This window comes from Caenorhabditis remanei, chromosome IV (genome assembly GCF_010183535.1).
Source record: "Caenorhabditis remanei strain PX506 chromosome IV, whole genome shotgun sequence".
Taxonomy (NCBI): Eukaryota; Metazoa; Nematoda; class Chromadorea; order Rhabditida; family Rhabditidae; genus Caenorhabditis; species Caenorhabditis remanei.
Window position 1 is genome coordinate 1,141,962 of NC_071331.1, and position 13,517 is coordinate 1,155,478.

Consider the following 13,517-nt stretch of genomic DNA (forward strand, 5'->3'; position numbering starts at 1 on the left):
ACAAACATCTGATTCATTTTTGCTTTTTTATTCTTTTTCTCTGAAACAGGCAAAGTTATGTGAAGCAAAACTAGAAACTTTGGGAAGGAATCCAAATTTTCACGACCCAACACGTTTCTCAGCTTCCCACTTTCAGCGTCTCACCGCATTATTTTCATTCGAAGTGCTTTTGTGACTTTTTTGAAAACGTAAAAACAAGAAATCATTTACCCGATGCCATTTCTCAACACCACTACTACAACTTTCTATCACGTCCTCGGTAGTATAGTGGTGAGTATCCGCGTCTGTCACATGCGAGACCCGGGTTCAATTCCCGGCCGGGGAGAATATGTTTTGTTCAATTTAGTGAGATACATCAGTTACGGTATTATTAACGGAATGTTGCATTTAAAATGAGAGTTTATTTTTCATGTTAATAAAACAGAAAATTTGAAGAAGGAGAAATTAAAAAAAAAAAAACGTACCGAAATGACAACCATCTCAAAAAATTAACTCAGTTTCTAGTTTCTTACTAGTACCTAATGATAAGCAGTATACAATCCAGTTTTTTCACAAAAATAAAATTATAAAATATCAATTTCACTGTATCGCCAATGAAACTTCTTTGAGCAATTACTATTGTTGCAATCCTCTGGTTGTCCCTTCCTTCATGATTTTTCCATTTTCCAACTTCTTATTAGTACCTAATAATCCAGTTCTCTCTCAAAAATTAGGCTGTAAAATATCAATTTTACTGTATCACCAATGAAACTTCTTTGAACAATTACTATTGTTGCAATGCTTGTCTTCTCGATTTGCTTCCTTTTCAAGTTATTTGGTTTACGTCATCACAAACAGTAATAAAAAAACAATTATCGGTCATCTTGATGTGATAAGCATCTTGATGAGACCGAGTGATAAGATAGTTGTGTTGACCTGACCACTATTATCATTTGACCACATTCGTCTCCTTCTCAAATTGATTTTTGTCACGTCGCAAAAAATTTCCACCGTTTTACCTTTTCTTTATGAAATTTAAATTTTCCGTTGTATTCGCTAAGGACCTAATACATGTTTCAGTTTGAAAATGTCCGACCTTTCTCAAAAATTCGAGAGAGATGGTTTTGTGGTGATTGAGAATGTGTTCAACGATGAGGAAATCGAGGAAATGAAGGGTGCAATTGGCAAAATTGTGGATGACATGAATCTGGCGGAGCACCCAAAGAGTGTGTTTTCAACGTATGATGAGGATAAGGTAGGATTATTATTTCCGGTAAAATCACAAAAGTAGGTCCCATAACAATTCATCTCCCTTCTTGAACAATCCATTAATCGGTTATAATTATGAGCTTTTTCACCTCCAATATGTTATATCGCCCCCCACTCGCCCCATTCCATTTTAACTGTCAGTCATATTAATTTATTCTTTTTGAAATTCTCACCACCAATACATCCACAATATTCGGTTTTAAATTTATCTTTCCCCAACCCTATCTTGCCATTATGATCCTCTATTTATACATTGTTCCCCCACCCCTACCTGGTCTTTCGCCTCGTGAGGGGCTTGATCAGGTCTCAAGTGTTAACTACTGATTTTTTTCTTTGTGTCAATAAATTAAATTAAACATTTATGCAGTTTGTCTTCAACATTATCAACAAAAAAAAATTATGGAGAGCTGAGAAACGTGTTGGGTCGTGAAAACTTGGATTTCTTCCCAAAGTTTCTAGTTTTGCTTCACATAACTTTGCCTGTTTCAGAGAAAAAGAATAAAAAAGCAAAAATGAATCAGATGTTATGCCCGTAGTTAGTGGAAGATCATGTCTATCTTTTAGTTTTTTTAATACCACTGAATCAGTGTTGCATGGAATTCCGACTTCCGGATAAGGAAAGTTACTTCCGACTTACGTCATTTCATAACTGTGGAATTTACGAAGAGTTCATATGACAGAAATACTTGGAAAAATGGTCTAAAAGGGCAGAAAATGGGATTTTCTTCCGCCAAAAACAATTTTTTCACCAATTTTTCCGATTTTTATGAACTTTTTCTAGGAGTTTTTGAATCTTTGCGAAAAAATCTACTTCCTACTTCCGACTTCCGGGTGTTTTTTTACTTCCGACTTCCGACTTCCGACTTCCGGATAAGAAATTTTACTTCCGACTTCCTACTTCCGACTTCCGGGTGTTTTTTTACTTCCAACTTCCGACTTCCGACTTCCGGATAAGAAAATTTTCACTTCCCAACATCTCTGATCAGAATCTAGATATTTACAAACATCTGATTCATTTTTGCTTTTTTATTCTTTTTCTTTGAAACAGGCAAAGTTATGTGAAGCAAAACTGGAAACTTTATGAAGGAATCCAAGTTTTCACGACCCAACACGTTTCTCAGCTTCCCACTTTCAGCGTCTCACCGCATTATTTTCATTCGAAGTGCTTTTGTGACTTTTTTGAAAACGTAAAAACAAGAAATCATTTACCCGATGCCATTTCTCAACACCACTACTACTACTTTCTATCACGTCCTCGGTAGTATAGTGGTGAGTATCCGCGTCTGTCACATGCGAGACCCGGGTTCAATTCCCGGCCGGGGAGAATATGTTTTGTTCATATTGGTTAACAGCATATTTTGGATACATCAGTTTCAGTACTATGTATTATTTGAGAAAAGATACATCTAATGGTTTTGAGATCGTTGTTAGATAAAGCGAAAGTGTATTTTTAATGTTAATAAAACAGTAAATTTCAAAAAGTAAAACATTTCAAAAAGAACTGAAAAAATTAATTCAGTTTCTAGTTTTTTATTTGTTTGTGTAACCTAATGATAAGCAGTTTTTTTTTACAAAAATGAAATTATAAAATATCAATTTTGCTGTATCACCAATGAAACTTCTTTGAACAATTACTATTGTTGCAATTCTTCCATCATTGTCCTTTCATCATTTTCTCTTCCCGCGTTATTTGGTTTACGTCATCACAAACAGTAATAAAAAAACAATTATCGGTCATCTTGATTTGATAAGCATCTTGATGACACCGAGTGATAAGATAGTTGTGTTGACCTGACCACTATTATCATTTGACCACATTCGTCTCCTTTTCAAATTGATTTTTGTCACGTCGCAAAAAATTTCTACCGTTTTGCCTTTTCTTTATGAGTTTTTATGATCGATTGTATTCGCTAAGATACAAACAAATTTTTCAGTTTGAAAATGTCCGACCTTTGTCAAAAATTCGAGAGGGATGGTTTCGTGGTGATTGAGAATGTGTTCAACGATCAGGAAATCGAGGAAATGAAGGGTGCAATTGGCAAAATTGTGGATGATATGAATCTGGCGGAGCACCCAAAGAGCGTGTTTTCAACGTATGATGAGGATAAGGTGAGATTAGCATTTCGGGCACTCAACGTTAGAAACTCTATCGTCGTACAAAAATGAAACTTTTGAAACATAACATTTTTTCGAATTAAAAACTCAATTTTATCATTTCCAGCACGCCGCCGACTCCTACTTCCTCAACAGTTCCGACAAAATTCGATTCTTCTTCGAGGAAGGCGCCGTTGACAAGAACGGAGAGCTTACGGTCCCAAAAGACAAGGCTCTTAACAAAATTGGACACGGTCTGCATTTCCTTGACCCAACATTCAAAAAGATGACATTCAACACCAAGATTCAAAAAATCTTCAAGGAAATCGGATACCAGGAGCCAGAAGTCGTTCAAAGTATGTATATTTTCAAGCAGCCGAAGATTGGAGGAGCAGTCACTGACCACGTGGATTCTACTTTTCTTCGAGTGGACCCAATTAATCATCTGACAGGGGTGTGGATAGCAATAGACGAGGCGAGTGTGGAAAATGGATGTCTTTCGTTCATTCCGGGAAGTCATAAAGGTAAGAAAATAAAAAAGATTTCTCCCCGGCCGGGAATTGAACCCGGGTCTCGCATGTGACAGACGCGGATACTCACCACTATACTACCGAGGACATGACTGAAACTAGGAGTAGGGGTGTTGAGAAAACGCATTGTATAAATGTTTTTTTGCTTTTACGCTTTCAAAAAAGTCATAAAGGTACTTCTAATGAAATCAATTCAATCGGTCCTAGAAATTACCTCTAACTATTATATTCCAGACACCTCCACCTCCGACTACCGATTCGTCCGAACCCATGAGACCACCGGTGGCCCACTCCTAAAATTCATTGGTACCCGTCCAACCTACGATCAATCCAAATTCCAACATGTCCCAATTTCCAAGGGATCCTTGATTCTGATCCATGGATTGGTTGTTCATAAGAGTGAAGCCAACACTTCGGATAAGTCACGTCATGCCTATACGGTACATGTAATGGAGAGGAAGAATACAAAGTGGAGTGGGGATAATTGGCTTCAGGAGACGGAGGATTATAAGTTCCCTAATTTGTATAAAGCTTGAATAAATGAAGTAGGTGTAGGATGGTTTGTGTTTCCAGAACTTCGGTCAATGTAGTCTCAAACGTGAACTCTAACATTTAATAAATAATTCGACTAAATTATAAATCCGATATGCAACAGAAACTTCTGGAAACAATTACAATTTTATTAGGGTGATTAATTTTTGTGATAGTTAGACTGGGCACTTCAGCATTTATTGGAATTGCGCCAAGGGTGTTCCAGAAATATTCCGGTCAACACATTAAACAATAGCCGCAAAGCTTTATTTTTGAACTCTTTTGCAGACAACCAGAAACGCATTTAGTGTGTACTAAACCTGAAACCTTGACATTAGTACCAGAAACCTAATCTAAACTGTATTATAACATTTTTGAAACCGGAAACGGTTGAAATACATTGTGATCCTAGAGCTGTCTTTGATAAATGAACACACATATGGGTTCTAATGTTGTTAACTGTGAATACTGTCAAATTGAGTTACCGTAAAAACTGTATTGGAGTTTCCCCTCAATTTGAAATGCCCATTTTAGTGATACCCTCCGACGGACCATTTGAACAATAGAGTTGCATGCACCTCAAATACAGCTTTTACGGTATCTTTGTAATTAAACACAAAAAAATGTTTCAGGTGCTTGATTTATGTATTTTCAGGGGTTTTGATAGATCAGTTGAATCTTTTGTTCGATCTCAATAACACAGTAAAACTCTCAAAATCAACACGATAGGAATCCACATGCAAACGAACCAATGCCCGCATATCACCACCGTAGAAGTAATTTTTCCTTGACGAGACAATGAACTGATTTGATTTTAAAAACGATCTGTGAAGGGTTAAATAAGTGTTCTATAACTGGTTAATTACAAAATGATAATTGAAATAGAGGATTTTCAACAAATCATCTAATATATTGGAAAATAGCTCAGATAGCACCGCTAGCAAACACTCGTCATAGAAAAGCAATATCTGATGCTACTGATACAGTAGTTTTTTTTTAACATGTCTCATTGTTTCAGAAAAAATCGAAGTTATGGACAACATCGATTCAATTTAATAGACCAGTAGAAGTAACATTCTAGATTGTTAGAGGAAAATATCAATTTTCATTATTGTTATTTTGTTGTTTCCCTGTTTCAGACACTTTTCAAATGGTACCTTCTTTTTTTGATACATTACTTGCTTAAAAAGCTTGTCAAATTAATTTTTCATTAATCACAATTTTAAAATCTAGGATCAATGGATGTCTGTCGGCGAGTTATTATGTGATGAAGCTTGAATAGACTGTGATAAAAAATATGTGTTTGATGTAGAGGATTAAGAAAATTAAAAATATTTTTTTGATGCCAAGGTCTTGTTTATAGAGTGATGGTAACCATTCTAAACATGGAATAACTAACCCGAACATATAATACAATGAATCCGGTATGCAACATAAAATTCTGGAAAAAATACTGTTTTATCAGAGTTTCCAAAATAGTAAGAGAGTTGGCAATTTTAATGTCGGGTTTTCACCTGAAAGAACTGAAACAATGTTTTTTTTTCGGAATTTTGCGTTTCTATTTATATATTGTGAGCAAACACTCGTCATGGGAAACTAACATCTGATGCTACTGGAACAGTAGTTTATATTTTTTCAAACCTATCTCACTGTTTCAGATGGATTCAAAGTTATGACCACCGTCGGTTAAATTTAATAAACATCAATAAAAGTAGCATTCTAGATTCTTGAAAGAAAATGTCAATTTTTATTATTGTTAATTGATTTACTCCCTGTTTCAGACATTTTTCAAAAGGTAACTTTTTTTTTGATACGTTACTTGTCTATAATGTTTGTTAAATTTATTTTTCATTGATCGAAAATGTAAAATTCAAAATCTGTGAATGTATGTCGGGGAGTTAATATGTCATACCTATACCTAAATCTTGGTATCTTTTAGTAAAATTTGTAAATATTTTAAAGATAAAGAAATTACAGTGAAACCGGTATGCCTATCTTAAATAGTTAAACTATCAATAGGATCTGCCCGTCGAACTCACTATCAGAAACGTAATCCTCAATAAAATGACAGCCTTGCATGAATTGATAAAATGATTTTATAAAACAGAAAAATTAATTATAACACAAAAGTGATAGGTGTAACTGATGTGATATTTTTATTCTTCTTGATAAATCCTAGCCGTTGAAGTATATATTTCCTGAGAGAATCTGAGAATACCCAAAGAAGATACGGGTTGATACTTGCGTAGAGGTCGCTGAAAATATAAATGATGGATTGAGGATCTGTAACTTTTTTCAAAGTCACGCTATGTCTTTGAAACTTGGGTTTTTATATAGATCAGGTTAAAATGAACAAAAATGCAATTTAAATCAAGTTTCTAAAATTACATCTAACTATAGAAAATTGAAGTTGAAAATTGCTACTTGGGAAGGCACTCTCCATTCTCCTCACTCTCCTCTACGCCCTCCATTCCCTTCCTCTTCTGTGTCCTCGGTAGTATAGTGGTGAGTATCCGCGTCTGTCACATGCGAGACCCGGGTTCAATTCCCGGCCGGGGAGAAATCTTTTATCTTTTTTCTTTTCACTCCAACCCACTCACCTCACTGCATTATACACCAAATAGAACTGATCACTGGTGAATGCCAAAATGTCGGCACCTTTGAAGATGAAGAGGATAAGAATACACAACTGGACACCCACAATTATAGTGCTCATGGTGAATAAATGAGCTTCTCGCATTTTGGCACGCTCTTTGGTCCGGGATTTTATAATCATTGGTGTGGAGGTGTGCTAAAATGTTTTTTTTTGATGTATCACTGAATTAGTATCTCACCATTTTCTTCTGTCTTCTACGTATCACCAGAAACAGATAACAATATGTACTCACTAAATAAATACAATTCACAAGTAAAAATACTCCACCAATAGCGAAAAATCTGTTGGTCAAAGTGGTACTGAAATCTGAGATTAGCTATAGACCGTACTTTCTGCATGACTCACTTCAAAAACTTTGGGACTATCCCGTTTTTACCATTTCGAAATAGTTGTACCTCGTTGAAAAATGTGGCAAGACCGATGAGCAATCCGGTGAGATACTGGATGGCTATGGCTACCCAAAGACGGTATCCCATCCACATCTGGATAGGCGGGAAATTCAAATTTCTTGAAGTTTTTAGACTGACCTTATGAAAACTAGTGGGGAATAACATGACTGACAATCGGTTGGACGCTAAGACGGATACACTCATTGCTTGGCAGATACCTGAAATTATTTTTTGTGGTAATGATGAAACAATACAAGGGTTGACTTGCTTACCAGTACTCCACGCAAAATATAAATAAACTCTGCCGTATCCGTTTCCAAGAAACAAATATATTGGGACAAACCATCCCCACTTGGGGAACATTGCACCGAGATAGTTGGTTAGAAGGGTCCCTGGAATCAAAAGGAAATTCAATTGACATTTCCCGTTTCATATAGTTTATTAAAATTATAAAATATCTATCTAGATGGTAACTCAATCGGCTCATTTTCTAGATAAAATTGCATTCCGTCAAACATTTAAAGCTTCAAAACAATACTTTTATCATCATACCGTGAAACGGCTCTGGTAAATTTTTTTTAAACCAGTTAATCAGAAACCTTGACATATTTTGGCACTTAAAGGTGTATTGTGGTCAGTTATGATGTTTTCAATGTATGTGATGCGCCGGAAAGTTTAGTCAGTGAAGTAGCCGGAGAAAAATGGGCTCGGTAGCCTTAAAATTCTAAATCGGTCGTGGTGATTTTTTGAATTTTGACGGTATTTTCGATCGTTTTTGTTGTATTCTTCACTAAATTCGATATAATACAGCATATTGACACTTAAAACTATCAAAAATAACGTTAGAAATAAAAGTATACTGAAAAAATACTCTTTACCTAAATATGTGAAATTTTTAGAATATTCTCATGGGCCAAACTTTGTAACAGACCACAATATGCTTTTAATGTGAATATGATAAAAATTGAGTCATTTTTCTCGATTCCCGTGAATTTCAACTGAGAACGCCTCATTTTTCACGTTTAGTTTCGGAATATCAAACATAAATGATTTTTACTCAAATTGTCAGATGATAATTGTTTTGTGGAACTGTAGAAAATTACAGTTATTCAACTTTGTCTTAAAAACTGAACAATATATGGTAGGCAATATATCCGTGGGGGATACTCTATAAAAGTTCGTGACAGTTACCTGTATTATAACGGCACTACCTCCATGCTCGAAATTCATAAATACGATTTTCCGGGGGTATTTTCTAGGATTCTTATTAGAATCCGCGTGATTATAGAATTTAGATTAACCAACAGAATGCCTAGAAAAGTTTTCTCAGTGAACTATGAAGAGCTTTAAAAACCCCAAAATTTTTTGAGATGCTGTTGAAAAATACAACGACATTTCGTTATAATACAGTTTTTATGGAACCACCTAAACTTGAAAGTTACAGTTTCATGTTCAAAGTTTGAATGGTATTGAGAGCCAATGGACACTAAGAATGGTTGCGACTCCGTAACTTATGTCTTATACTAAAGTTGATGACTAAACACACTAATGTCAATTCACGTTGGCATTACCAAAACATTTGATCGGAATTTCGGTGTTTAATTTCGGTTTTCTGGACCCAATTCAAAAAAAAAAACTCACAAATATCCACCCCCGCAGTCGATAAACACAACTTGAAAAACGGTGAGCTCAACTCCTCGACTCTCCTTTGTTGAGCTTCGATTAGTGCCCAAACAATAAGCAGATAAATTGTCATTGTGATACAAAATATCACAAATTGGGTGGTTTCTACAGCAAATGTAATTTTGTCATCTACAGTCAGAGAGTTGTTGGAGAGGGGGAGGTCCCAGAAGGAAGATGGGAGAGAGGATGATGTCATAGGAGTCCTGAAATCAATTCACATTAGTTTGGGAGAAAATTTATATCAGAAATAAAGGGATTTATAGGGAAAAAGGCTAAAGAATCAACTTTTTTCGAGTTAGTGAAAAAAATCCAATAAAACATCATCTGACTTGAATAAATTTTTGTTTTTCAATATAACATACATACATATTTTCTTCTCCTTCTCTAAACTACCAATTACAAATGGAAAATGAGGGGGAAAGGCTGACAGATCAAAATGTTGAACCTCTATTTGTAATAGATGTAAAGCAGTCATTTTGATAATAATTTTAAAATTGTTACTATTTTTTCAGAATTCTTTTTTAAGTTCGAAATGGCTTATGTAACTGAAATATCAAATGCTGCTAGATAACTCATTCATCATTTGAAACTGCATAATTTGAAAAAAAAATTATATTTTTTAAACGTCGTAGCAAATACTTCAAATACAGAACGGTTCTAGAGTTTCGGCACAAAAATTGTTCGATGTTTGAGTGTTCAATTATTAAATTTCATTGTTTTGGTTATATCGAACATAAAAAAATTAGTTAATAATGTATTGAAACCTCATTGAAACAGTATAATGAAAAAGTCATAGGCTGATATTCAGGGGGTTGTTACCTGGAAATGCATGTTTTCAACAATGTATAATAATATTATAATTATCGCAGTTCGAACTAAACACTTCTATTTGCCCTTTTGATATTCTGAAAATTTCAGTGAAATTTCAATTCGCTATAGCACACCGTCGGATTTTTAGTATTTCACGACAATCAAATATTTGAAGTAAGATTAAGTTGTTTTATTGTGTTTACCACATCCTTTGTCTAAAAAATCTTCTTCATTATCTCCTGAGCAGGATTTGGAATATCAATAAAACTTATGAGCAAATTCATATAAACAACAAACGTTTCTAATTATTGCTTGAGAAGAGGGTCCGATAAATTTAATAATGAAGTGCAATTTCACATACATTACAAACAGAGGGACATATATTTTGTGCTAGTTTCAGATAAAAATGTTGACATGTGGATTAGCTAACATCAAAGTGAGTCATAAAATCATGAACATGTATCAGGAAAATTTGTTTAAATCATATTTGGAATATTCGAAAACGTTACCGACTAAAAATAATATACTGTTCCAGTAACAAGTTTTCACACTTTCGTATTGATAATTCGATGTTTCTTTGTCTTGTTAATCACAGAATAAAAGAAAAATTTCAAAAAAAGAAGCGGTTACTTTCAGATACAATTCGATTTCATATAGAGAAAAACTAACATTATCATTAAACGAATACTATGAAAAAAAAAAACAATTTGAAACAGTTTTCGAAAATTCAATGTCATACTTGTATACCGCATTGCCAATGTTTGAAAAAAACGACGTACAATAATTAACGTTAACATGTGGACAAAATTCAACAGATTTCAATACTGCCTTCAGAGAAATTTTTGATAAGTAAATTTTTCAAATTTAAAACTGTTTAGAGTTTCCTTTCCATACTTGCAGAATCTATCTTAAAGAATGTTCTGCATCAGAATTCCCATAAATCAAAAATATTTCAGATTTAATTGTTATTGTGTTCATTTAATTAGCAATGTTAATTTAACATTAAAATATACCTGACGGTGTTTTAATGTGATCTTGAAAAATCCAGAACAATTATACAATACCCATTCAACCTAACAGTAGTTACGAAACTGTAGAAAATTTTTAGTGTGAGATTTTCCCAATTCACATTTACTGGAGTCATACGGTTTTTTGTAAAGAAGTTGTGCTTGAAAAACAAAATTCGAACTGAAATGGAAAATGAAAGAAACACAAAGGTGCAGTTCTTTTATTTGAAGCGGCATCTGCTAGAGAACACTCTTTATTCTGATATTATAAATTTCTCTCACTTACGTGATAACATGAGAAAAAGAAATATCAGCTTAAAATAATTTTTTGAATTTTTTATGAATGAACTATAATAGAACTGATTCATGAAATAAATGGCAGGCTTTCACAACATTTTCAAAAATATGCCTGTTGCAATTGATATATAAAAACAGAAATGTTTAAATAGTTTATTGGTCGTCGTGATCTGAATCTTAATGCTGTTGGTAGAAAACTTTCAAGAAAGGGATTTGATCAGATTGTTGTTAAATTATATTTCATTTGAACCAATCAGTAAAATTTGCCCCTTCCCCTTTATTATAAAAACAGTACCGAAACAGTTAAAAACAATAAATATAAGTTACATAACATTCCCAAACAATCGATGGATTGCCATGACAAAAATTGTTTTTTTAGGGAAGGTCTCGGGGTGACCGTGGAGTTATGTGACGTGACTTGTATCGTTGGAAAGCTGAGAAAATGCTGATTCCAAATATATATTCAATTTTTGCGCTCGAGGCCTGTTATTCGAGAAAAACTCGATAAAAGTTCAGAAAAATGACTAATTATTGCTTTTCTGATACGCGAAAATTTGTTTGAATTTTTTTTGCAATTTTCAGCTTTCCAATTATATAGGTCACGTTCCATAACTCCACGGTCACCCGAGAGTCAGTTTTCAGACAAAATTCACCAATTAACTACGGTTTCTCAGTTTTCATTTCACGTGCTATTTTTCTACCAGAATTAATTTATGTATTCACAGGGTTATTTGCAGGAAATAGAAGAAAACAAACAGCTAGACTGATAAATTTTCCGTTTCCGCTTCCGGATATCTTTTGATCATACCATTTTCAATAGTTAATAGCCAAGTAATTTTTTTTCATATACCAGTTTATCAAGAAAGAAACTACCCTAGAAAAACAAAATCTAACGGGAAACACAATAGTCACTGTTTTGATATGCAGTTTTCAAATCATCGGAACAATAGTCGAAGTTCTAACGAAAGATTCACACTTGTTCACTGTTTTAACTTTTTTCTGATACCGTATAACACTTTTTGAAAAATGATACGATAAACATTTTCATAGGAAAATATTTTTTCCGGGATCGAAGTTTGTTTAAGTTTAAGTGTTCAAATTAATTGAAATTTTTTTTATCCTTTCGTCTTGTTAATTTTTATGAAGCATCTTAATGTTCTAGTGTTTCTCAAACTGATAGTATTCTGTGAATCAGTGTTTGATTGTGAACATTAAAACAACAAAAATTCAGAAGTCTTGCAGTCGATTGTTTAGAAAACACTGTACTGTTTCGGCAATAAGTTTTCAAACTTCAATGTTTACTTGTCTACTAAAAACATTTTTCTTTTGAAACAATTTGAAATTGATTAGATCAATAGATGGTTTTAAAAAATTCCCATGACCAAATTTGCATCTCTAGTAGTAAGTCTGGTTAACTCAAATAGGTTCAGAAATAAAGAATGAAGAAATCTTTCCGGCCATTTTGAAACCGTTTATCTTCTAAATTGGTACAAAGAATATCTAAAGTTCCTACAGTTTCAAGTGTTGGCGTTAATGGAATGAAATAAAAAGTAGCACTGTAAAGGTTGATAGATAGACGTTCTTCTGAAATCGCAAACTTCTACATGCTGTTCAAAATACACTGTTTCAGAATCAAAATATAACTCTCCTTCATGTTTCGCTTATATGTAGTACACTACCAGTTTCAAAAGACCAGTCATATTGCACAAAAACTGAATGAAACTGCTCAAAACACACGACGAAACTCTAAAACTTTTGTGTAAAAACTTTTTTTGATCAAACACCGTAAAAAATTGTGTTATAAGAGAATGCGTCTCTATTTTTCAAACCTTTTTAGAAATGTCCCTATATTACAAGGGCACCTCTAATCGAGGTTGTGCTTTCAACCGGTTTGTTTGGCTATTTTTTCAAACTCTCAAGTCCATATTTTTCAACCAAACTAAAATTTTCTGGGACAAAATCACGCAAAAACACAACATGTGCACAAATTTAAACTTAAAAATCGTTGTTTTTTCTGGTTTTTCATGAACTTTTTCAGGAAGTATGATCGAAAATCACAGTGAAGCTTTCTTTAGATAGAAATAACGAAAAAGTCTTTTTATAAAATTCATATTTTCCGTATTTCAGTTCGCTATAATGCATGTGTAGAATTTCCCCATCCAATTTTAACATTAGTGTTATTACAATGTCATAAGACGTCTTGTTTTTACACGCATTACTCCATGTTATTAAAGCTGTTGCGGCAAATTAATGAACGCGCAGTATTGATGAA

General features: G+C 33.8%; 3 protein-coding genes across 3 annotated transcripts; 2 read left to right on the top strand and 1 right to left on the bottom strand.

Annotated features, from left to right (window-relative positions):
• Positions 1-1,066: 1,066 nt before the first annotated feature.
• Positions 1,067-1,678, top strand: GCK72_012188 (uncharacterized protein; the record flags this gene model as incomplete). The annotated part of the gene is made up of 2 exons (XM_053728904.1): positions 1,067-1,234; positions 1,616-1,678. The coding sequence occupies 2 exons, from the start codon at positions 1,067-1,069 to the stop codon at positions 1,676-1,678; spliced, it is 231 nt and encodes a 76-aa protein (XP_053583676.1).
• A 1,511-nt stretch (positions 1,679-3,189) lies between these two features.
• GCK72_012189 (uncharacterized protein) lies at positions 3,190-4,408 on the top strand (the record flags this gene model as incomplete). The annotated part of the gene is made up of 3 exons (XM_053728905.1): positions 3,190-3,357; positions 3,470-3,866; positions 4,107-4,408. The coding sequence occupies 3 exons, from the start codon at positions 3,190-3,192 to the stop codon at positions 4,406-4,408; spliced, it is 867 nt and encodes a 288-aa protein (XP_053583677.1).
• Positions 4,409-6,519: 2,111 nt separating this feature from the next.
• On the bottom strand, positions 6,520-9,327 carry GCK72_012190 (uncharacterized protein; the record flags this gene model as incomplete). The annotated part of the gene is made up of 7 exons (XM_053728906.1): positions 6,520-6,658; positions 7,004-7,194; positions 7,292-7,358; positions 7,405-7,541; positions 7,587-7,666; positions 7,721-7,840; positions 9,090-9,327. The coding sequence occupies 7 exons, from the start codon at positions 9,325-9,327 to the stop codon at positions 6,520-6,522; spliced, it is 972 nt and encodes a 323-aa protein (XP_053583678.1).
• Between the last annotated feature and the right edge of the window lie 4,190 nt (positions 9,328-13,517).